This window comes from Lacerta agilis, chromosome 17, assembly GCF_009819535.1.
Source record: "Lacerta agilis isolate rLacAgi1 chromosome 17, rLacAgi1.pri, whole genome shotgun sequence".
In the NCBI taxonomy this organism is placed as follows: domain Eukaryota; kingdom Metazoa; phylum Chordata; class Lepidosauria; order Squamata; family Lacertidae; genus Lacerta; species Lacerta agilis.
This window is the reverse complement of record NC_046328.1, coordinates 23,045,046-23,067,409: the sequence shown is the minus strand read 5'-3', so window position 1 is coordinate 23,067,409 and position 22,364 is coordinate 23,045,046. Positions and strand designations below refer to the sequence as shown.

Genomic DNA, 22,364 nt, shown 5'->3' with positions numbered 1-22,364 from the left:
GGGGGCCAATCCCACCCAGTCTATTGCTCTTGCAGAAATCAATTTGCTGCTCATACAACTCCACTTTCCATTTATATAGTTTATTTATTTATTTATTTATATAAGCTTCCTCTGCTTCCTCTGCTGTTGGACCCATTGATAGCCTCCTGCTGAATTGATACAAAGAGGAAGAGGGGAGCCGAAATCCAATGGGATTTATCCAACCAAGTTATATGCAGAGTAGACCCCTTGAAATTAATGGACCTGAGTTAGCCATGCCTATTCTCATCTGAATTAGATACAGCTCAATGGATGTGGAACACATTCTCTCTCTCTCTCTCTCTCTCTCTCTCTCTCTCTCTCTCTCTCTCTCTGTCCCAGCAGTTGTTATTGGTGCTAACTGAAGTTTCCAGCCCATTTCCAAATTCAACTCCATCCATAACAGGTTGCAGTAATCCAAATGGAAGGTCGTCAGTGTTACTTTGACCTCAAGATAATGCTACAGATCAACACCTTCTGTCTTTACTATAAGGGAGGGAGTCCTTTTTGTTGTTGTTGTTCAGTCGTTCAGTCGTGTCCGACTCTTCGTGACCCCATGGACCAGAGCACACCAGGCACGCCTATCTTTCACTGCCTCCCGCAGTTTGGCCAAACTCATGTTAGTAGCTTCGAGAACACTGTCCAACCATCTCATCCTCTGTCGTCCCCTTCTCCTTGTGCCCTCCATCTTTCCCAACATCAGGGTCTTTTCCAGGGATTCTTCTCTTCTCATGAGGTGGCCAAAGTACTGGAGCCTCAACTTCAGGATCTGTCCTTCTAGTGAGCACTCAGGGCTGATTTCCTTGAGAATGGATAGGTTTGATCTTCTTGCAGTCCATGGGACTTTCAAGAGTCTCCTCCAGCACCATAATTCAAAAGCATCAATTCTTCGGCGATCAGCCTTCTTTATGGTCCAGCTCTCACTTCCGTACATTACTACTGGGAAAACCATAGCTTTAACTATACGGACCTTTACCGTATAGTTAGAGGGAGTCCTTTACCTCTTTGTAAATGTTGGAGTGTACCTATGAGAAGAAGAAAAAACTCAGTTGACACAGAAAGCAGCATTACTCATCCACCTGTAGCATAAGTGGGTGAATGAGAAGTCCTTGCCTCAGAACACTGGGCCCTGTCAGAGAAGAAGTCTGACCTGTCTCCTTCTTGTTCTGGGGTGGCGGAAGCAACAGGAAAAGCCATCACAGCTATGACACACCTCAGAAGGCAGGGATACCTAAGCATGGTTGAGGAGCCCCACTCATGACACTTGGGAAGGCAATATGGATTGTTCCCTGGGTCTGGGGACTTCCTATAGCGAGCCCTCAGAATCCAGCCCCTCATGGTTTGCCATATCTTCAAGAGCAAAAAATAGGACAACTCGAGCTACTGCCAGCCCGAGCCAGGGAAAGAGGTTGCAGGCGCATGGGGCTGCCGCCACTGCCCCTGTGCGCCTAGTTCCCCAGCTCAGGCTGGCATCAGCCATGGTGTACACAGCAGCCAGAGCCGGAGCCGCCTGAGTCCAAAAAAAACCAGACATTTCCTTTAAAATATTAAAATATGCTCAGCTGGGCATGTTGGCCCCAAAAAAGAGATGTCTGGGTTTTCTCGTACATATGGCAACTGAGGAGCATCACTTAAAGACTGCTCCCTTGCCTTAAAATTACTCACTAGTAGTAAAAGAAGAAAAGAGCGGGAAGAGAAAAATATATCTCCATTTGAACAAATGAAACGAAACAGAAGCAGCAGACAGCCTAAGCGTGAGGGGGGTTTGGGGAAACCAGAAGGGTATTGTGTGACCTGTCAGAACAACCACATCAGAACAGCCTTGATGCTCTGCTTTTTCTTCCACCATGGGATGAGCTCCCGTTGCTTGGTCCCTGCTCCCGCCCACCTAGCAGTTCAAAAGCACGTCAAAGTGCAAGTAGATAAATAGGTACCACTCTGGAGGGAAGGTAAATGGCATTTCTGTGCACTGCTCTGGTTTGCCAGAAGCAGCTTAGTCATGCTGGCCACATGACCCGGAAGCTGTATGCCGGCACCCTCGGCCAGTAACGCGAGATGAGCGCTGCAACCCCAGAGTCAGGCACAACTGGACCTAATGGTCAGGGGTCCCTTTACCTTTTTATTGCACAAAAGCAAAAATTCAGCCAGCGGTAGGCAGCAGGGTAGAGACCCAAAGTGGATAAACCAGAAGGAGCATGACACGTCGCCACCAGAGGTATTAACCTTCTCCTAACACCCCATACGCTCTGCACCCAATCTGTAGTACTTTATGCATATTTCAAATGAATAAATAAATGACACCCACCAAAGGCCAAAGGAAAAAGGCCAAAGTCTTCCAGGAATCCCACTCCCTATCCAACATTTGAAGTTTCTGTTTCTCAATGTATTTATTTTGCAAAAAAAAAAAAAAAAAAAAAATTATAGGTGGCTCTGTTGTTGATTAGATTATACTGTACTGTACCGTGGACTTTCATCAAATTTGCGGAATTATTTCATCTTGACAGCAAAGCTACCGTGGGTGTTTCTGGCACCAGTTGCCATGGAAAGAATATGGCATGTCTTCCTGTGGATATGAAATGCCCATGGTGAGAGGCTCCAGATTCATCCTGCAAAATGCTGTAGACAATCACTGACACCTCCAGTTACAGATCTCCTCACTACGCCCTATGTCACATAATGCAACTCCTTATGTTGAAGCAACTCCAGTGATTTGGCAACACACCCTCACCTTGAACAAAACAGACCTTAAGACACGTGAAGAGGCCACAGGCCACTTGTTCAGCACCTGTCATCTCCTCCTCCATACGCTTAGCAAATCCTCCTTTTGGCAATGAATGCTGTAAGTTAATGATTTGTTTTTGTTTAGTCGTTCAGTCGTGCCCGACTCTTTGTGACCCCATGGACCAGAGCACGGCAGGCACTCCTGTCTTCCACTGCCTCCCGCAGTTTGGTCAGACTCATGTTGGTAGCTTCGAGAAAACTGTCCAACCATCTCGTCCTCTGTCGTCCCCTTCTCCTTGTGCCCTCCATGTTTCCCAACATCAGGGTCTTTTCAGGGTCTTCTCTTCTCATTGAGGTGGCCAAAGTATTGGAGCCTCAGCTTCAGGATCTTTCCTTCCAGTGAGCACTCAGGGCTGATTTCCTTCAGAATGGATAGGTTTGAACTTATTGCAGTCCATGGGACTCTCAAGAGACTCCTCCAGCACCATAATTCAAAAGCATCAATTCTTCGGCGATCAGCCTTCTTTATGGTCCAGCTCTCACTTCCATACAAACTCAGCCAAGAGCATAAGGTTGAACAGATTCCTCACTGGCCTTGCAGACAATTTCATTGTCCAGAAAGTGGGAGAAGCAACAAGAAGATCAGCCATTTTAGATCTGGTCCTAACCAATAGTGATGACCTGGTTAGTGGGGTAGTAGTGGCGGGATCATTAGGTGGGAGTGATCATGCTCTTCTGGAGTTTATTATACAGCGGAAAGGAGCAACCAAGCATACTAAGACTCAAATTCTAGACTTTAAGAAAGCCGACTTCAGAAAACTTAGGGAAACGCTGGGTGGGATCCCATGGTCAGTAATACTAAAAGGGAAGGGAATTCATGATGGATGGGAGTTTGTTAAAAGGGAGATATTAAAAGCACCACTTCAAGCAGTAACAATGAGAAACATGGAAGGTGCCTAAAGAAGCCAGGGTGGCTATCTAAAGAACTTTTAACTGAGTTAAGATTTTAAAAGGATATGTACAAAAAATGGAAAAGGGGGGAAATTACCAAAAAGGAATTCAAACAAATAGCCAGCACGTGTAGAGACAAAGTCAGAAAAGCTAAAGCACAGAATGAACTCAGGCTTGCTAGAGAGGTTAAAAGCAATAAAAAGGGCTTTTATGGGTATGTCCACAGCAAAAGGAAGAACAAGGAAACAGTGGGGTCACTTAGAGGAGAAGATGGTGAAATGCAAACAAGGGATAGAGAAAGGGCAGAACTCCTCAAAGCCTTCTTTGCCTCAGTCTTCTCCAAAAAAGAAAACAATGCCCGACCTGAAGAATATGGAGCAGATGATTCAGCAGGGGAAACACAGCCCAGAATAAGTAAGGAGGTAGTACAAGAATACTTGGCTAGTTTAGATGTATTCGAGTCTCCAGGGCCAGATGAACTACATCCAAGAGTATTAAAAGAACTGGCAGAGGTGATTTCAGAACCACTGGCAGTAATCTTTGAGAGTTCCTGGAGAACAGGCAAAGTCCCAGCAGACTGGAGGAGGGCAAGTGTTGTCCCTATTTTCAAAAAGGGGGAAAGAGAGGACCCAAACAATTACCGCCCAGTCAGCCTGACATCAATACCAGGAAAGATTCTAGAGCAGATCATTAAGCAAAAGGTCTGTGAGCACCTAGAAAGGAACGCTGTGATCACTAAAAGTCAGCATGGGTTTCTGAGAAATAAGTCATGTCAGACCAATCTGATCTCATTTTTTGACAGAATTACAAGCCTGGTAGATGAAGGGAACGCTGTGGATGTAGCCTATCTTGATTTCAGCAAGGCCTTTGACAAGGTGCCCCATGATATTCTTGTAAAGAAGCTGGTAAAATGCGGGCTAGACAATGCCACCATTCAGTGGATTTTTAACAGGCTGACTGACAGAACCCAAAGGGTGCTCATGAATGGCTTCTCTTCATCCTGGAGAGAAGTGACTAGTGGGGTGCCACAGGGTTCTGTCTTGGGCCCAGTCTTATTCAACATCTTTATCAATGACTTGGATGATGGGCTTGAGGGCATCCTGATCAAGTTTGCAGATGACACCAAATTGGGAGGGGTGGCTAATACCCCAGAGGACAGGATCACACTTCAAAATGACCTTAACAAATTAGAGAACTGGGCCAAAGCAAACAAGATGAATTTTAACAGGGAGAAATGTAAAGTACTACACTTGGGCAAAAAAAAAAAAAAATGAAAGGCACAAATACAGGATGGGTGACACTTGGCTTGAGAGCAGTACATGTGAAAAGGATCTAGGTGTCTTGGTAGACCATAAACTTGACATGAGTCAACAGTGTGATGCAGCAGCTAAAAAAGCCAATGCAATTCTGGGCTGCATCAATAGGAGTATAGCATCTAGATCAAGGGAAGTAATGGTACCACTGTATTCCGCTCTGGTCAGACCTCACCTGGAATACTGTGTCCAGTTCTGGGCACCACAATTCAAGAAGGATACTGACAAGCAGGAACGTGTCCAGAGGAGGGCAACCAAAATGGAACGGCTTAGGGAGCTGGGTATGTTTAGCCTGGAGAAGAGAAGGTTAAGGGGTGATATGATAGCCATGTTCAAATATATAAAAGGATGTCATATAGAGGAGGGAGAAAGGTTGTTTTCTTCTGCTCCAGAGAAGCGGACACGGGGCAGTGGATTCAAACTACAGGAAAGAAGATTCCATCTAAACATTAGGAAGAACTTCCTGACAGTAAGAGCTGTTTGACAGTGGAATTTGCTGCCAAGGAGTGTGGTGGAGTCTCCTTCTTTGGAGGTCTTTAAGCAGAGGCTTGACAGCCATCTGTCAGGAATGCCTTGATGGTGTTTCCTGCTTGGCAGGGGATTGGACTGGATGGCCCTTGCAGTCTCTTCCAACTCTATGATTCTATGACATCACTACTGGGAAAACCATAGCTTTAACTATACGGACCTTTGTCGGCAAGGTGATGTCTCTGCTTTTTTTTAATGCTGTCTAGGTTTGTCATTGCTTTTCTTCCAAGAAGCAGGCGTCTTTTAATTTCATGACTGCTGTCACCATCTGCAGTGATCATGGAACCCAAGAAAGTAAAATCTCTCACTCCCTCCATTTCTTCCCCTTCTATTTGCCAGGAGGTGATGGGACTAGTGGCCATGATCTTAGTTGTTTTTTTTTATGTTGAGCTTCAGAACATATTTTGCGCTCTCCTCTTTCACCCTCATTAAAAGGTTTTTTAATTCCTCCTCACTTTCTGCCATCAAGGTTGTGTCCTCAGCATATCTGAGGTTGTTGATATTTCTTCTGGCAATCTTAATTCCAGTTTGGGATTCATCCAGTCCAGCCTTTCGCATGATGAATTCTGCATATAAGTTAAATAAACAAGGAGACAATATACAGCCTTGTCGTGTTCCTTTCCCAATTTTGAACCAATCAGTTGTTCCATATCCAGTTCTAACTGTAGCTTCATGTCCCACATAGAGATTTCTCAGGAGGCAGATGATATGGTCTATTAAAATACTTACTTTTGCATGCGCTGAATACTTGGCCTGTGGTACAAGTTGCAAGGGAATCCTTCCCACAAATCCCATCACAGCAACATGGTGGGACCCCCCCCCCTGCTGTGCCACTGAGCTGCTTCCCACCTCCACATCTTTACATTCCATAACCACAAAAGGCAAAAGTAGAAAGGCAAAACTATTCAGGTTTGAGAGGCTGGAGTCACTGTGCAAAGGGACCACTCCTTTTTTCTATCTACTGGCATTTTCAGTGTAAGCTGACATGGAACAAGTGGCCTGCCCAAACCCCTCAACTGTAACCCCTGTCGTTGTGCACCCATGGCTTCCAGCAGCACTAAAGTGACTTCCTGGGAGCACAAGCCTAGGCAGTGTGTATGGACGTCCTGGGCTGCCCAGAAAACAAGATCCACCTCTCAGCCTTGATCATATGGTCCAAAGGAAAGCAGAGCAGTGTGTTTGGTACCAGCATAGCAGCAGGAGTGGCTGGAAGGAGGCATACAAGATGTACAAAACACTGCAACATGTGCTTTGTAACCATGTGCTTTGTAACTTGCTCTGCATTATTGCTGTAACCCCTCTCTAGAACCAGCAAGGCTGGAAAGGAATGCTCCTGACTCTGCTGCCAACGTAGGATTAGCTTTGTCATATCATATATGACAGATTACATTCAAACATAATTTGCTTCAGCACATGCTGCAGAGGGATGTGAGGGGCCGATGGGGCTCATCAACCTTTGAAGGTAGCCCACCTCGGAGAAGGAAAACTCTGATCTCTGTCCCTTGGCAGGTGCAGAGTCCAGTTCCACCAGCAGCAGCTCAAGCAGCTCAATGCAATGCGCTTCATCAACTGCAAGGTGAACCTTCAGGTGCTCATTGCCACTGGGGAAGACTTTTTGGTGATTTTTTTACCTCATGTCATCTGATTTTCTTGAAATTTTGTACACTTGTTGAACCTTGAAAAGTTATTTTTTTTTAAATCCCATCCCATTTTTTTTCATTTATGAGGGTTTGAAATTGATAATTTGCACCTTGCCAAACTACACAAAACCTCAAAAGCTCAGCAAGCTACCACTCTGCTTTGGAACACATTTTTAAAAGAAAAGCCTAACTAGTTTTTCAGATACGTACATTTTAAATGAATAACTTTTTAAAGAAATGCCCGAAGTAACTGATATCATGGCTTGAAGTTTTGTTTATTCTGTTATATTTTACTCCAGGAAGACCCATTTATCCTAAACAGAACCCAATAAGACCTACATGTATGTACAATATATAATGTGATCCCATTGAGATGGGATGAAATTTTGCAAGAAGCTCTTAGAAATATGAAATAATCAATAAATAGAAAAGGGAAATTTTAAATTATCTTAATTTCTTTAAATCACTTTTTAAAATGTTAAATTATGTATTTTTAATTTTGAAATATCTCAATTCTGGGTTGAGCTTTTAAGGTTTTTGTGTAGCCTGGCAAGGACAAAACTGTCAGTTTTTGGGGGGACTTCCGGTGAAGCGCCATTCTGTGCAGTCGGGAGCTCTCTCAGCTCCGAGGGGGCTCCGGTGTTTTCGGGCAAGGAGCGACCGCAACCGCGCTGCGGGCTCCGTAAAAACCTCAGGAGGAGCGTCCTGAGGACCTGGGATCCAGCGGGTACCAGACGTGCCGTCCCGGCTCTCGAGTAGACCTAGTAAGGTCTGCTTGAGCGAGCGGGGCTCAATTGCAGTACTGAGGATCTACCATTTTCCCGACGACATGAAACAGCGGCTACTGTCGGACTTTGGAGCACTTCATTTTTCCTCGAATTGGAACTAAAAAAGGAGGACTCTGTAAGTACTGAGCATAATTTGTCTTTAAATTGAAAAATTTGGCTTACGGAGAGAGGTTTAAAGAGGAAGTCTGTCTCTCTCTGACAGCGGCAAGATCAAAGTAATGTCATTGAACTGAAGCCGCGAAAGACTTGCTTTTAAGTTGTGCACTGATTTTTGTAGACTGTTGAAAACCCTGTTAAGGGTATAGAACTTGGAATATTCAAAATTTCTTCCTGTGGATTATAAATTTGTAAGAAGACACCGCTCACCCTCTGGAGTACGGAGTCTGGGTCAGTTAGCGGGCGGCGATTGATACTTTCCGATTGATTGTTTCCGACTTTCGTTTCCGACTGGTTACTTTGTTAACTTGGAATTCTGCTACTGTGCAAGTGAAACTTTTTAAACCTTTACGCTGGAATTTGGCTTATAAGTATCAAATTGTCTTGGATTGTTACACTTTTAGACTTCTTTTCCTGACTTTTGAGAAGTGCAAAACTTTGAGCTTTTTAAATGCGCATTTTAAATTGCTGGAGCTGGGATTGCATGGGACTCTTGTTGTGAAAGGACTGTGTTGTTGACTGTTTGCTCTCTGGCTCAGCCTTGGAAGCCACCTGGAGTTATTTGAAGGACTGTTTAGGTTTGTAGCCTGCAGAAAGTAAAGTGACCTTGAGTTCCCAGCAGCAGATTGTTTGGATATGGAAGCGGCGACGCCACTTGGTTCTACAAGAGCGATAACAAAGCAGTTAAAGGAGGATAAACAGAAGGAAGAACAGAAAAGGAAAACTTCTGCAACTAAATCTTTTGAAGAGCAGATGCTAGCAGCCTTTGAAAAAGTTAATGCATCTATTCGGGCAGTGTCAGATAAATTAGAAGAATCTACAGAAGAACTTAAGAAATCCATCCAATCTGTGGAGAACATAGTGAAGGAAAACACTCAAGAAATTAAACAGATTGGAAAGGAAGTTAAAGTATTGAAAGAAGAATCAGAACAATTTAAAGTTAAAATCACGGCTGTGGAGAATAGAGTTGAAAAATTGGATACAGATAAATTTCAAAGGCTTGAGAACCAGCAAAGAGACATGCAGGAGCAACTGGCTTTTTTGCAGCTAAAAGAAAGAGAACAGAACCTAAGATTGAGACATCTTCCTGAGTTGGAACAAGAGAGCCTTAAGGATTATATAGTCAAAGAATTTTCTGCTTTCTGGGAATTGGAAGAGAGTGATTTGCAGACATTTATAGTGAAGGCCTACAGATTGGAGCTAAAGGCAAGAAGAATACAAAGACTGTTAATGACTGTATGATAGTGTTCCAGAATAAGCAGCAGAGAGACCAGATTCTTGACTTTCACTACAAGAATAATTTGGTGGTACAACAGCATCCTGTGATCATCTACAAGGACATCCCCAGGTACTTCTTAAATTTAAGATCTGGATTTTCTGATTTGACAGCAGAATTAAGAAGAAGAAAGATCCCTTACAGCTGGGAGTTTCCACAAGGCCTAACGTTCAGATACAAAGAAAGAAGAGTAAGAATAAGATTGATTGAGGATAAACGGAAGTTTTTGGAGAAACACGCACCAGATTTTGAAGGTTCCTCATTAGACCTGACAAGACTCCACCTACCTATACCAGGGAAACCAGTACCAGGAGAAGGAGAAGAAGAATCAGAAGAAGAGGAAGGAGCAGTTGGGGGCACAGGTCACTAAACAAGATGATGCTGAAACTACTGACGTGGAATGTCCACGGTTTGAACCAGAGGCCCAAGAGACATAGAGTGAACCATGCATTAGAAAAGAAGAATTTGGACATAATTTCTTTACAGGAGACCCATGTAATCAGACAGCATAGAAGGATTCTACAAAATAAAAAATTAGGACAAGAGTGGCTGGGGAAATCCAGCCAGATGGGCGGGGTACAAATAATAAATATTATTATTATTATTATTATTATATTATTATTATTATTATTTGTTTCTTCGGATAAGGTCAAGAAGAGAGGAGTTGTAATCTATGCAAAGGAGAAATACAATCCAAGACAGCTATTCAAGGATGAGGAAGGGAGATATATTGCAATTGAAATAACAGTGCAAGGCGAAAAATACATGATACTGGGAATTTATGCACCAAATGATGGGAAATCAGTTTTCTTTAAGAAGATTAATGACATCTTGTTGGACTATATGGATTATAATCTAATTTGCCTAGGAGATTTCAATGGGGCAGTTTCCACGTTGATGGATAGATCACAAAGGAGAAAAATTACAAATGAAGGGAAACTACCAAAAACTTTTTTCGAAATGGTGGACAATTTGGATTTGATAGACTCATGGAGGCTGAAGAATCCCACAGAGACAGAGGCAACTTATTATTCAGAACCACAGATGTCATGGTCTCGGCTCGCTTATATATGGATTTCAAGATTTTTGGCACTTAAAATTCACAAGGCAGAAATCTGCCCCAAGACGTGTTCAGACCATAATGCAGTACAATTGGAATTGAAAATTTTATCCAAGGATTCCTTCAGATGGAGGATGGATGATTCACTGCTGAGAGACTCTAAAGTTTTAGAAGATGCCCAAAAGTTGATTAAAGAATATTTTCAGATAAATTTGAATACACAAGTTGAAAAAAGAATAGTGTGGGACGCAAGCAAATCAGTTATGAGAGGGTTCCTCATAAGAGAAAAAGTGAAGAAGAAGAAGAAGAAGGAACAAAATTTGGAAAAGGAAAGACTGTTGGAACAAATAAGGCTCAAAGAGAAAAAATTAAGAGGATACCCCAAGAATCAACAAATACAGAAAGAAATAAAGATCTTGCAGTCCCAATATTCTAAATTGCTTAATCAAGAAATAGAATGGAAAATTAGATTAATGAAGCAAAAAACTTTCAAATCGGCAAATAAATGTGCAAAATTACTTGCTTGGCAGCTGAAGAAAAGACAGAAATTGAATACCATCACACACATTAAAGTAAAGGAAAAAAATGTGGAGAATCCAGAGATTAGAAAATACTTTCAAAAATTCTACAAACAATTGTACAAACAAGAGAAACAAGAGGAGAGTGTCATTGAACAGTTCTTGGAAAGGAATGGATTGCATAAAATCCCAGAAGAGAAATCTGCATTACTCAACCACCCTATTACAAGCCAAGAGATAGAACAAGCAATTGTTGTTTTTGTTGTTCAGTCGTTCAGTCGTGTCCGACTCTTCGTGACCCCATGGACAAGAGCACGCCAGGCACGCCTATCCTTCACTACCTCTCGCAGTTTGGCCAAACTCATGTTAGTAGCTTCGAGAACACTGTCCAACCATCTCATCCTCTGTCGTCCCCTTCTCCTTGTGCCCTCCATCTTTCCCAACATCAGGGTCTTTTCTAGGGAGTGGTCTCTTCTCATGAGGTGGCCAAAGTACTGGAGCCTCAACTTCAGGATCTGTCCTTCTAGTGAGCATTCAGGGCTGATTTCCTTGAGAATGGATAGGTTTGATCTTCTTGCAGTCCATGGGACTCTCAAGAGTCTCCTCCAGCACCATAATTCAAAAGCATCAATTCTTCGGCGATCAGCCTTCTTTATGGTCCAGCTCTCACTTCCGTACATTACTACTGGAGGACAACGGTGTGCCAGTGACATGGTTTCATGTTCAGGATGGATTCCATGGAGTAAAGTGCGTGGCTGGTTTGTGGGGAGTAGAATTCCCGAGCACAAAGAAATGTATGCAGCATGTAGTAGAGTTCTTAAAAGGTTTATAAAAATGAATGACATTCTTTCTCTTCCTATGGCAGTCTTCCCCTTCTGTGGAGTGAAATATCTTTTTTTTTAAAAAAAGAATTTATTGAATTTTCCAATGAGACAAATACAAACCACAATCAAACAAACAATAACAAACAAATACAAAAACAAATACAAAACTATAATGCTACAAAAAAAATCTCATTATCTTTTCCCAGTTTTTTAACATTCCATTGGGACCTCCTCCCGTCCTCTCCTCTGTGTTCATTTCCAAACCTCTTTTAGTAACTTTGTAACATAGTAATATCTACTTTTCACCCTGACATCTTAATCATACAATCCTACTCATTATATCTTAAATCTTAATCCTTATTCTTTTCAACACATTTTAACTTCATAAGAATTGTCTCTATAAAACAAACCTCAAATTGCCCTTCACTACCTCTTATATCCTTTCTTAACTTAACTTTGTCCTAGTCTGCTTTCAGGTGTACACATCTGGCCTGAATAGGTGCATGTGGTATCGCTCTATATATTCAAGTTATTCTAGCACTAAAGTTATTCAGTGGAATTAGCAAACACAACAGGTAATGTTGGTGACCCATTTGGATGGTTTTAACGGAGGATCAGGCCAATTCATGGAGGAGGCTATGGGTATGTTTTCCCTCCACTACTGCATGCAGTATTAATGCTGCTTGCTAGGAATTATAAGCAGGGAAACTTCTCTTGCACCCAGGTTCTGTTTGTGGGCATCTCAAGAGGCATCTGCTTGGTCTCTGTGAGAGTAGGATTAAGGACAAAGTGGGGCAATGGCTGATCCAATAGAGCTTTGCTTACAGAGTCCATGGTGATTCTAACAAATTAGACTGAGTAAAACTTTGGAACTGAGTTTTTCTTTTTACTTTGGGATTGCCACAATGAGGAAAAATATTTCCCTCCACAGAAGTGGAAGACTGCCATTGGAAGACAAAGAAGGTCATTCATTTCTATAAACCTTTTAAGAACTCTACTACATGCTGCATACATTTCTTTGTGCTTGGAAATTCAAGTGGCCCGCAACCAGCAGCGCCCAATATTCCATGGAATCCATCTGGAAGATGATGATATGTCACTGGTACACCGTTGTCCTCTAAACGCTTTTTGTACAACAGCCCGTCATCCCGGAGAACATCATATTCACAGGTTAGAATGAAAGTCTCTGGGAGCTGGCGGATTATGTCATCCTCCGCTAGAAGGGGGCAAAACATTGTCTCAGTACCTCTTTTAACTTGTTCATAAAGTTCTTCTGAAAATGGAGCAGGCACTACAGGAACATAGCCCCTAGCTTTAAATTCTTCTGGAATGTTATCAGCACTTATCCATTTTTGGTATTTCTCTCTCAAATCAGGAGGGACATGGGCGCCTTTCAGAATTCCATCTACATTGATTGTCTTCCCAGTGAGATATGTCAAACCAAGTTTGACAGCTCTTTTCTGAAACAAGGGAGGAATCGACTGGTTTTGCTGATAGGATGGCAAATTGAAGTCCATTCCTTGGAGGAATGGGTAGATGAGGACCTGAGCTCGCATTCTTGGGAGGTCCTCTCTGGTCACCAGTTCTTGACAAATGGCTGTAGCTTTTGTGCCTCCGCTACTCTCCCCAACAATGGCAATGCAGCTGGGGTCCACTCCGTATTCCTTTGCCTTTTTCATAAAATATATTACAGCAGTTAAACAATCCAGTACAGGGGCTGGATAGGGATGCTCAGGAGCTAAACGAAACCTAAAGAGAAGGCAAGATGTCATCAACATTCATAATACACTTTGCAGCATTTTCCTGCATGACATATTGCAAGGGTGGCACCCCTAGGGTCACATTCCTTTCTATGCAACCTTCCTGGGGGCCACACGTCAGCCGTGGGTGGGACCAGAGAGCAAAATGGAAAGCAAATGTGAACTTTCCCACTGGACAAGTAGGTTGGTTCCTACACACAGCCACACAGCTTTCTCTTCCCTCAAGCAAGACACATTCACACCAGTCAGATGCCACTCAAGGATGGTGAAAAAGAGGGGCAATGGTGCAGGGTTGGGGTCTGGGCTCAGAGGGGAAATGAAGAGGCTTGGAGTGCAGCATTCAGCCACTGTGCCTGATGCTCTGCACCCAAATATAATGCTAGTTCAGCATCCCATTCTCAGTGGCCACTGGCCAAATCTGATTCCAACCATAGAGGCAGACTATAGCCAGCATAGCTAGGAGTCGCTGGTAGCCTTATACTCTGCCCATTTATTTAATCCCTTTTCAAAGCCATCCCTGTTGGAGGCTATCTCTGCTTTCTGTGGGAATTAGTTCCATAATTTAACTTTGCACTGTATGGATAAGTACATTCTTTTATCTGAATCTTCTAGCATTCAGCTTCATTGAATCTCCACTTGTTCTAGAGTTAAGAGAGAGGGACAAATACATTTCCCTAGGCCACTTTCCACATGACATGCCTAATATGACCAACTTCTATATTTTGAATGTTTCCTTGATTTCATTTTCCATCTCAAGAAAACAGCCCCAGTACTAAATCGCCTCCAGTATGTCCCACCATGCCTTCCTGTGATAAATGCTTCCCACACTTTCTGCCCCCTTTAAACCATATGGCCTTAAAGCCAAGAACTCCAGTTCACCCATCTTGGCCAGGAGGCTTCAGATCATGCACCAAAGGAGCATTTAGGCAGCGAGAGATGATGTCCATCAGGAGAGATGATGTCCATTACTGTCAGGAAGGCTTGTCTTGTAAAGGGCTCTGAAGCCCTGGCAAATGACACTTCTCCCATTGCCCAATGTACCACTGCTCTCGTTGGATGGTAAGTGTGGCTGACGGGACAGTTGGGAACAGCCTGAGCTTATTTGCCGGAGAGATGTTCACCTTAGCTCCAGCTGCACTTTCCCTCTCAACCACAGGGCCATGTTGCCTTAGGAGAAGAATCCTAATGGCTTTTTATGTGTTGGTGTGGTGGTTTTCTGTAAAAGTAGTTTAATGTTTCTTATACACTGCCATGGAAGGAATTTTGTCCTGAAAGGCAGGATATAGATAATTGCGACAGATAGAACTGGGATAGATTGAGAAGCTGCATCAACTTCTCATGGTGGATAAGGTTATCCATGGATACTAGTCACAAGGTGGATGTGCCATCTCCACTATCTCAGGCAGTAATGCTTCTGAATACCAGATGATGTACATTGCAACTGGGGGTAGTGCTCCTGTGTCTGGGTCCTGCTTGTGGGCTTTTCATTGGGATATTTGGGTTGGCCACCGTGAGAACAGGATGTTGGGCCCTCTTTGGCCTGATCCAGCGGAGCTCTTCTTATGCTTCAAGCCAGAGGGATTGGGTCCAAAGGCATAAAAATCCAAATACAAAGGGGAACACCCATTCTAACGGTTGGCAAATTCACTATGTTGGCAAAATCAGCCTTTTTCTAGGCTCATATGGAAGGGTTAGAAACTGAGGGGGAAATACTCTTATTTTCTGCTACAACAAGCGTGAAAATACTTACTCAACACACATAACCACTGAGTCAGTTTGGTGGGCAATGGAATGGCAGATCCTTTCTGAGGTTCCTGGGGAGGGGGGGAGAGAAACATATCACACACGGCCTACTATGAGCAATTATTTGTTACACTCCATTACAAATTTCCTTGGTCGTTCATGTTGAAATCACTGTGAGTTGAATCCACTGTGAGTTAGTCCTACTGAAAGTAAACCTGTTGAAATTAACAGGTATGACCATAGAATCATAGAATCATAGAGTTGGAAGAGACCACAAGGGCCATCCAGTCCAACCCCCTGCCAAGCAGGAAACACCATCAAAGCATTCCTGACAGATGGCTGTCAAGCCTCCGCTTAAAGACCTCGAAAGAAGGAGACTGTCTCCACCACACTCCTTGGCAGCAGATTCCACTGTCCAACAGCTCTTACTGTCAGGAAGTCCTTCCTAATGTTCAGGTGGAATCTTCTTTCTTGTAGTTTGAATCCATTGCCCCGTGTGCGCTTCTCTGGAGCAGCAGAAAACAGCATTTCTTCCTCTTCTATATGACATCCTTTTATATCCATCGTCGGGCCATGTGCTGCTGCTCCCGGGGTGGCAGAGCGAGCGGCGGTGCATGGGGTGACAAGCGGCAGCCCCTCCCGCCACTCCCCACGCACGGCCGGTCACATTGGGCGCAGCAGCGCTGCATGGACGGGGTGCTCCCTCGGCCATGTGCTGTTGCTCCTGGGGCGACGGAGCGAACGGTGGCGCGTAGGGGTGACAAGCGGCGGCGCCTCCTGCCACTCCCCACGCTGCCGGTCACCCCAGGAGCAGCAGCGCTACACGGACGGGCTGCTCGCTCGGCCGTGCACTGTTGCTCCTGGGGTGACGGAGGGAGCGGCAGCGCGTGGGAAAGGTGGGAGGGGCTGATGCTTGTCATCCCCACGCGCCGCCGCTCGCTCCATCGCCCCGGGAGCAACAGCGCACGGCCGAGGGAGCACCCCGTCCGTGCAGCGCTGCTGCTCCCAGGGTGACCGGCGGTGCGTGGGGGAGTGGCGGGAGGGGCTGCTGCTTGTCACCCCACCCTCCCCTGTCACACGGGGCGTACCGCCCCCACCGCACCCCTAGCGACGCCCCTGCTCACTGCAAGAAGCAAAGTTACAGGGAACCAGGCAGAGGGCCTTCTCAGTAGTAGTGCCTGCCCTGTGGAACTCCCTCCCACCAGATGTCAAAGGAAAAATCAACTACCAGGTTTTTAGAAGACATTGAAGGGAACACACTTTCTTTTCTGAGTCTTTTTAATTAAGCATATCTCTTAGCCTCTCTGTATTATTTGATATTTAGCCTTTCTAGCCTCTCTGTATTATTTGATATTTAGCCTTTCTAGCCTCTCTGTATTATTGGATATTTAGCTTTTTCTGTAAGCCTTCTCTGGATATATTTAGCCTTATAACTTTATATTTAGCCTTCTCTGTATAACTTGCAAAAAACGTTTTTAACTAAGTGTTATGTATTGAAGTTCTCACCTTAGGCCACCAGGGGTGTGTGTATATAGTTCATTCTGCTGCAGTTTTCACTCAGGTCCACACATGCAAATGAGGGATTGAAAGTGACGTTCAGGGATTGGGTAACTACAGAAAGTTGTTACTGTTGCTTTGTAGCTGAGTTCTATATAAGCAGGTTGCTGAGCCCTTCAGCTCACTTCTGTTCCAGCCTGAGAATAAACAAGAGCTGTTTGGAAATCACTGTGTCGTCTGCTGTGTCCACCCACAACGTAACACTAAGCCTTCTTTGTAAGCTTTCTTCCTCTGTGTAACTCGGTCTGTTAATGCATTCCTTACTGACAAATTGTTAATCAAGAAGTGAGCAGCTAAGGGGCCTCCTGGCCCTGAGTGGTACAGAATTCTTGGCCAAGAGATGTGAAAGTTGCAAGATAGCCAGAACTCTTTGATGGATGGCCTTGCCAGTTGCAAGGAGAGACAGACACCAGAAACAAGCCTAGGGCTGAGTGGCCTTACTTTAAAGATAAGAGTACAAAACAGGAATTTTCACCCAATAACAAGGTTGTAAAACATTACGTGCACAAACTAATGAGGCTGAATTCCTGGGGAGGGGAGAGAAGGAACCAAAAGGGGATATAAGCTGTATGTATCTGCTATTAAGTGGGCTTGTAGTGAAGGATCACACAAGTGCCTTTTCTGCTATCCTAGGAAGCAGGAAATAAACTCTTTCTCTTTACAAACCTCAGCGTCTTCTTGACTCCTTCTTCCCTCACTGAGGGTGCAACACGTATCCAGGACAGAAAAGGCTACAACATCTGAAGGCAGTCTTGTTTAGGGAAGCTTTAATATCTGAAGGACTATTGTATTTAATATTTTGTTGGAAACCACCCGGAGTAGCTGGGGAAACCCAGTCAGATGGGTGGGATATAAATAAATACATTGTTGTTGTTGTTGTTGTTGTTGTTGTTGTTGTTGTTGTTATGTCATAAAATATATATGCTACTTGATTGTAGAAAACAAGAACAACCATGTATAGGCTGCACAAATCACCCCCACCCATCCACGGCAAACATTTCAGGATCTTTACATTAAATTACAACCACAAATTCTCTTCTAACAATACAGTGGAACCTCTACTCATGACCAAAATCCGTTTTGGAGGCCTGTTCTTATGGCGAAACAGGTCGCTTGGAGTGGTGCTGTTGTGTGCAGGAACGGGCTGCGATTGTCTGCTTCTGTGCAGGCGCGAATGACGGTAAACCCGCCAGTTACTTCTGGGTTTGCCGTGGTGGCACCTTAGAACATCCTCTAGTAGAGGCGGTTGTAAGCAGGGGCGTAGCAACATGGGTGCGGCGGTGGTGGTGTGCTCCCAGTGCCATGTCTCCGGGGGTAATAAGGCATGGGGCAGAGGATCCTGGCACCGACCGTACAGCGCTGGAGTGTCGCTGCCAGCAACCCACTATGTAGCGCACATGTGCGGCGGCACTACGTACGACGCATTCGTCATGTTTGCCACTCCAGGTGCCTGAGTGGCTTCCTACACCTCTGGTTGTAAGTAGAGGTTCTACTGTACAGTGAACCATTTCAAAAACATTTCACAGAACTTACGAATGCTTGCAAATAGTCCAACCGCTCCATGAAGAAAGATGATTCCTTTCCTGTTCCCAGCAGGTGATGTCTTGGGCCAGTACACCCTCACAGGCACCCCATCAAAAACCAGGTCCTTTATGATCAGTTCTGGCTCCTTCGTTTTTGGAATGAATAGGAGTATGGCCCTGATTATGGAATATCTATGGCAGATGCCCAGTTTTTCCAGAATTCCTGCCTGTTTAAAACAAAACATTTAGCATTCATAATTAGCTGTAGATATTTTTCCACTTAAATTTTTTAATACTTGAAAGAGTATTTTGGGACTGTCTAATCCGGCCTTTAGAAATGATCATGACCAATGTCTATATATGTTGTAAGCCGCCCAGAGTGGCTGGGGAAACCCAACCAGATGGGTGGGATCAATAATTATAGACCTATTTCTTTACTTAATTGTACTTATAAATGGTTTCAGCAATATTAGCAATACTCAAAGAAGTATTAAGAAACTTATACATGAAGACCAGACAGCATTTCTGCATTATTGTCAAGGAAAAAAGACAAGGTTGTCTACTTTCACCATTATTGTTTACAGTGGTACCTCAGGTTACAGACGCTTCGGGTAACAGACTCCAGTAACCCAGAAATAGTACCTCGGGTTAAGAACTTTGCTTCAGGGTGAGAACAGAAATCATGCTCTGGCAGCACGGCGGCAGCGGGAGGCCCCATTAGCTAAAGTGGTAGCTCAGGTTAAGAACAGTTTCAGGTTAAGAACGGAGCTCCAGAACGAATTAAGTTTTTAACCCGAGTTACCACTGTATTTTGGTTTTAGAAGTGTTGTGTAGGGATTTTAGAGAAAATGATATACGAAGCCTCCAAGTGAGTCTTCAAACTTACAAACTGAAGGCATTTGTGGATGATGTGGTATTGTTCGTGGAAAACCTGATGGAAAATGTGGTTAAGGTGCTGGAAGCAATAAAGCAGCTTGGTGTTTTAACAGGATTTTCTTTTATAGGAGAAAGAAAGTAGTGGGCAGCAGAGGGCGGGAGATAAAAACACTGTGGAAAGTGGACCAGATATCAAAATTTACTTGAACAGAAATCCCCTTTATGATTATCTCCTATTGAAGCCAGTACACTAAGGAAATTAAACATTCAAGAGAATTGGGGTACTTATAGAGACATACTGTGTTTTTCTGGTAATGCATGTAAAATGAAAAAGTTAGAAGAAATCCAAGAATGGGTATCAGGTTGGTTTCAATATTTTCAAATTAATGAGCATTTTAAAAATAGAATTCTTGTAAATTATTTTATTGACTCTAAAGGGTTGCAGCCCTTTTTATAGAGGTGTCTTCATCCCTGTTATATATGAAAAATAGACTTACTAGTGCCAATGTATATCCCGTTGAAAAATCGTGAAGCAGTAATTTTAGGCGATGGGGCAGTCCTCGAGGGAAGTGGAGCCTGCTAAGACGATAATAAGCTCCCCATGCAAACAGCAAGAAATGAATGAAAATGGTCGTATATAATATCAGCATCCACAGAGTTTCACCAAACGCCTATCCCTTCAACTCAGAGGCACAGAGCCAAGGACTTTCGCCTTAGCCAATGCTGGTGGCTTTTCTAGGACAACAATCTATGCCACGTGGAAAAGAACTCCCTAGGCCAACCCATATAGTTCTCAGTTGAGAAGAAAACAACTGGTTTAGTAATCTGGTTAAACATTGCAGCTATCCTGGGTTGCTGGAAGACACTGCTGTTCCTCACTGAGGGTGTGGGTACATGTTGGTGGGTGTGAATTTGCCCAACTTCTCACAAGGGAAGGTGTGCATAGCAGTTCGCCTGCCCTCCCACACAAATCATTGTGCCTCTTCCATCCCTGAGGAGTTTATCAGGGATAATTAAAGGGACAGCACATCAATGCAGGTGGGGCTGGCTGTCACGACACTGCAATGGCATCCTCCTAAAAGCCGGAATTGTGTGGTGAGGAAAGAGGTTTGGCGCTGTGCAGGCACCAATGGGAGCCAATCCCATCCTGTCTATTGCTCATATAACTCCAGTTTTAATTTACAGACTGGGATCTACTGGGGCATGGATGAGATATGGATCTGTTGCAAAGTGCCAATCTATGTCTCAACAGTCACTATTGGTATTAACTGAAGTTTTGAAATTCAACTCCATGCATAACACATTGCAGTAATCCAAAAGGAAGGTTGCCAGTGTTAATTTGATATCAAGATAATGCAGCAGGCCAGCATCTATTCTTCCTCCCCCACCCCTGCTCCTCTTTCTCCATTTGGTCTACTTTCCCCCTGCTTCCTCAGCACTTCCATCCATCTGCAGCAGGCTTTCTGTCCCACCCCTCCATCTCCATCTTTCTATTCAGTGGTGCCAGGGTGCCTGGAGCTGATAAGGAAGGTGAGGACCCGCATCAGGAGCAGGAGTGGGCAACCAGCGGGAGGAGAGAATGGGTTTCTGGTCACCTCTTGCAAAGAGCATGCAAGGACGGACCCAAACAGACAGGGGCGGAGGAAGGGGTGTGTGGTAGGTGTGGTAGGTGCGGGCCGCCCAGGGTGTTACCACTGACACCTGCAGTGTGCCCAAGCCACGCATCTCTCCAGGGTGGCTAGTAGACTAGCAGGATCCCTGATATGTCTGGCTGGCCCAACACCAGGCACAGATCCTCTAAGTCATGGGTAGACAAACTAAGGCCTGGGGGCCAGATCCGGCCCAATTGCCTTCCAAATTTGGCCCACGGACAGTCCGGGAATCAGTGGTGTTTTTACATGAGTAGAATGTGTCCTTTTATTTAAAATGCATCTCTGGGTTATTTGTGGGGCATAGGAATTCGTTCGTCCCCCCCCCCCAACTATATATATACATCCACCACCACCACCTCCCAACAAGGTCTGAGGGACAGTGGACCAGCTCCCTGCTGAAAATGTTTGCTGACCCCTGCTAAGGTCCCTCTGTGATGGACAGCAAAGCCAGACCGGAGTTGGTGAACGCAGTTCCTCAGAATTCCACCAGAGGGCTGGAGCCTCTCTGAATGAGTACTAAGCCAGAGTGGGAGAAGCAGCACTTTGGGAGGGAAAATAAAGGAGCAGTTTCTGAGGGAATTTTTAGACTGGGCTTGATTTGAGTGTCTTGGGAGAGTTTTATGCCAGGAGCTAGCTGGAGGGCTGAACTTTGAGCCAGGAGAAGTAGAAGCTACATAGGTCTCATTCCAGTCAGGAGGGAGAGATCTTCTAGAAAGAGAAGACTCCCAAACCAGTAACAAGGGGTGTGGCAACCCCCAGGGTCTGTTATACCATTTACCTTCAATAGAGTATGTAAGCGCAGTCAGTAACATTGGAAGAGTAAGGACGTATCAAGGACGGCAGCAGGAAGACCTGAAACAGAATTGTATTAATTTGTTAGATCTTAAAATTGGGTTAAAATCTGGAAAATCAATTAAAAAATAGTGACGAAGAAGTTCCAACAAAAGAGGAGTGGACGTTAAAACTATTGGACACATGGAGATGGCGAAAATAGGAGACCAAAAAGACAAAATGTTTGTGAAGGTGTGGAGATCCTTTTCAGACTATCTGAACAATATTATATTCAAATGAATCACAGGCAGGACTGGAAATATAAGCAAAGGAAGGAGAACGATAAAGGAATTCTAAGTTGTATATTTGTTATAGAAATGAGTATTGCATTTAGTAGATAAAGGATTTGAACAGAAACATCATGGAAGTAAGGATGAGGAGTAAAATGTTGAGGGAATATTCTATTGAAACTTAATTGAATTTGTTAAATTGGATGATAATAAATAAATATGTAAAATAAATAGAACAACATGCTGCATGAAGTGAGCCAATGACTTGATCCAGTAGGGCTTTGCTTATGTATTTATAGAGCCCATGGTCATTTTAATAAATTAAACTGAGTAGAACATTTGATCAGAGTTTTTATTTTTACTTCAGGATTGGCACAATAAGGAACAAAATTTCCCTGT

General features: G+C 44.0%; 1 protein-coding gene across 1 annotated transcript; it reads right to left on the bottom strand.

Annotated features, from left to right (window-relative positions):
• Positions 1-12,666: 12,666 nt before the first annotated feature.
• Positions 12,667-19,918, bottom strand: LOC117038978 (arylacetamide deacetylase-like 4). Its single transcript, XM_033135991.1, has 4 exons — positions 19,750-19,918; positions 18,387-18,603; positions 15,304-15,367; positions 12,667-13,542 (listed from the first exon to the last, which is right to left on the bottom strand). Exons 1-4 carry the CDS (start codon positions 19,900-19,902, stop codon positions 12,768-12,770), a joined length of 1,209 nt encoding a protein of 402 aa, XP_032991882.1. The 5' UTR covers positions 19,903-19,918; the 3' UTR covers positions 12,667-12,767.
• Positions 19,919-22,364: the final 2,446 nt, after the last annotated feature.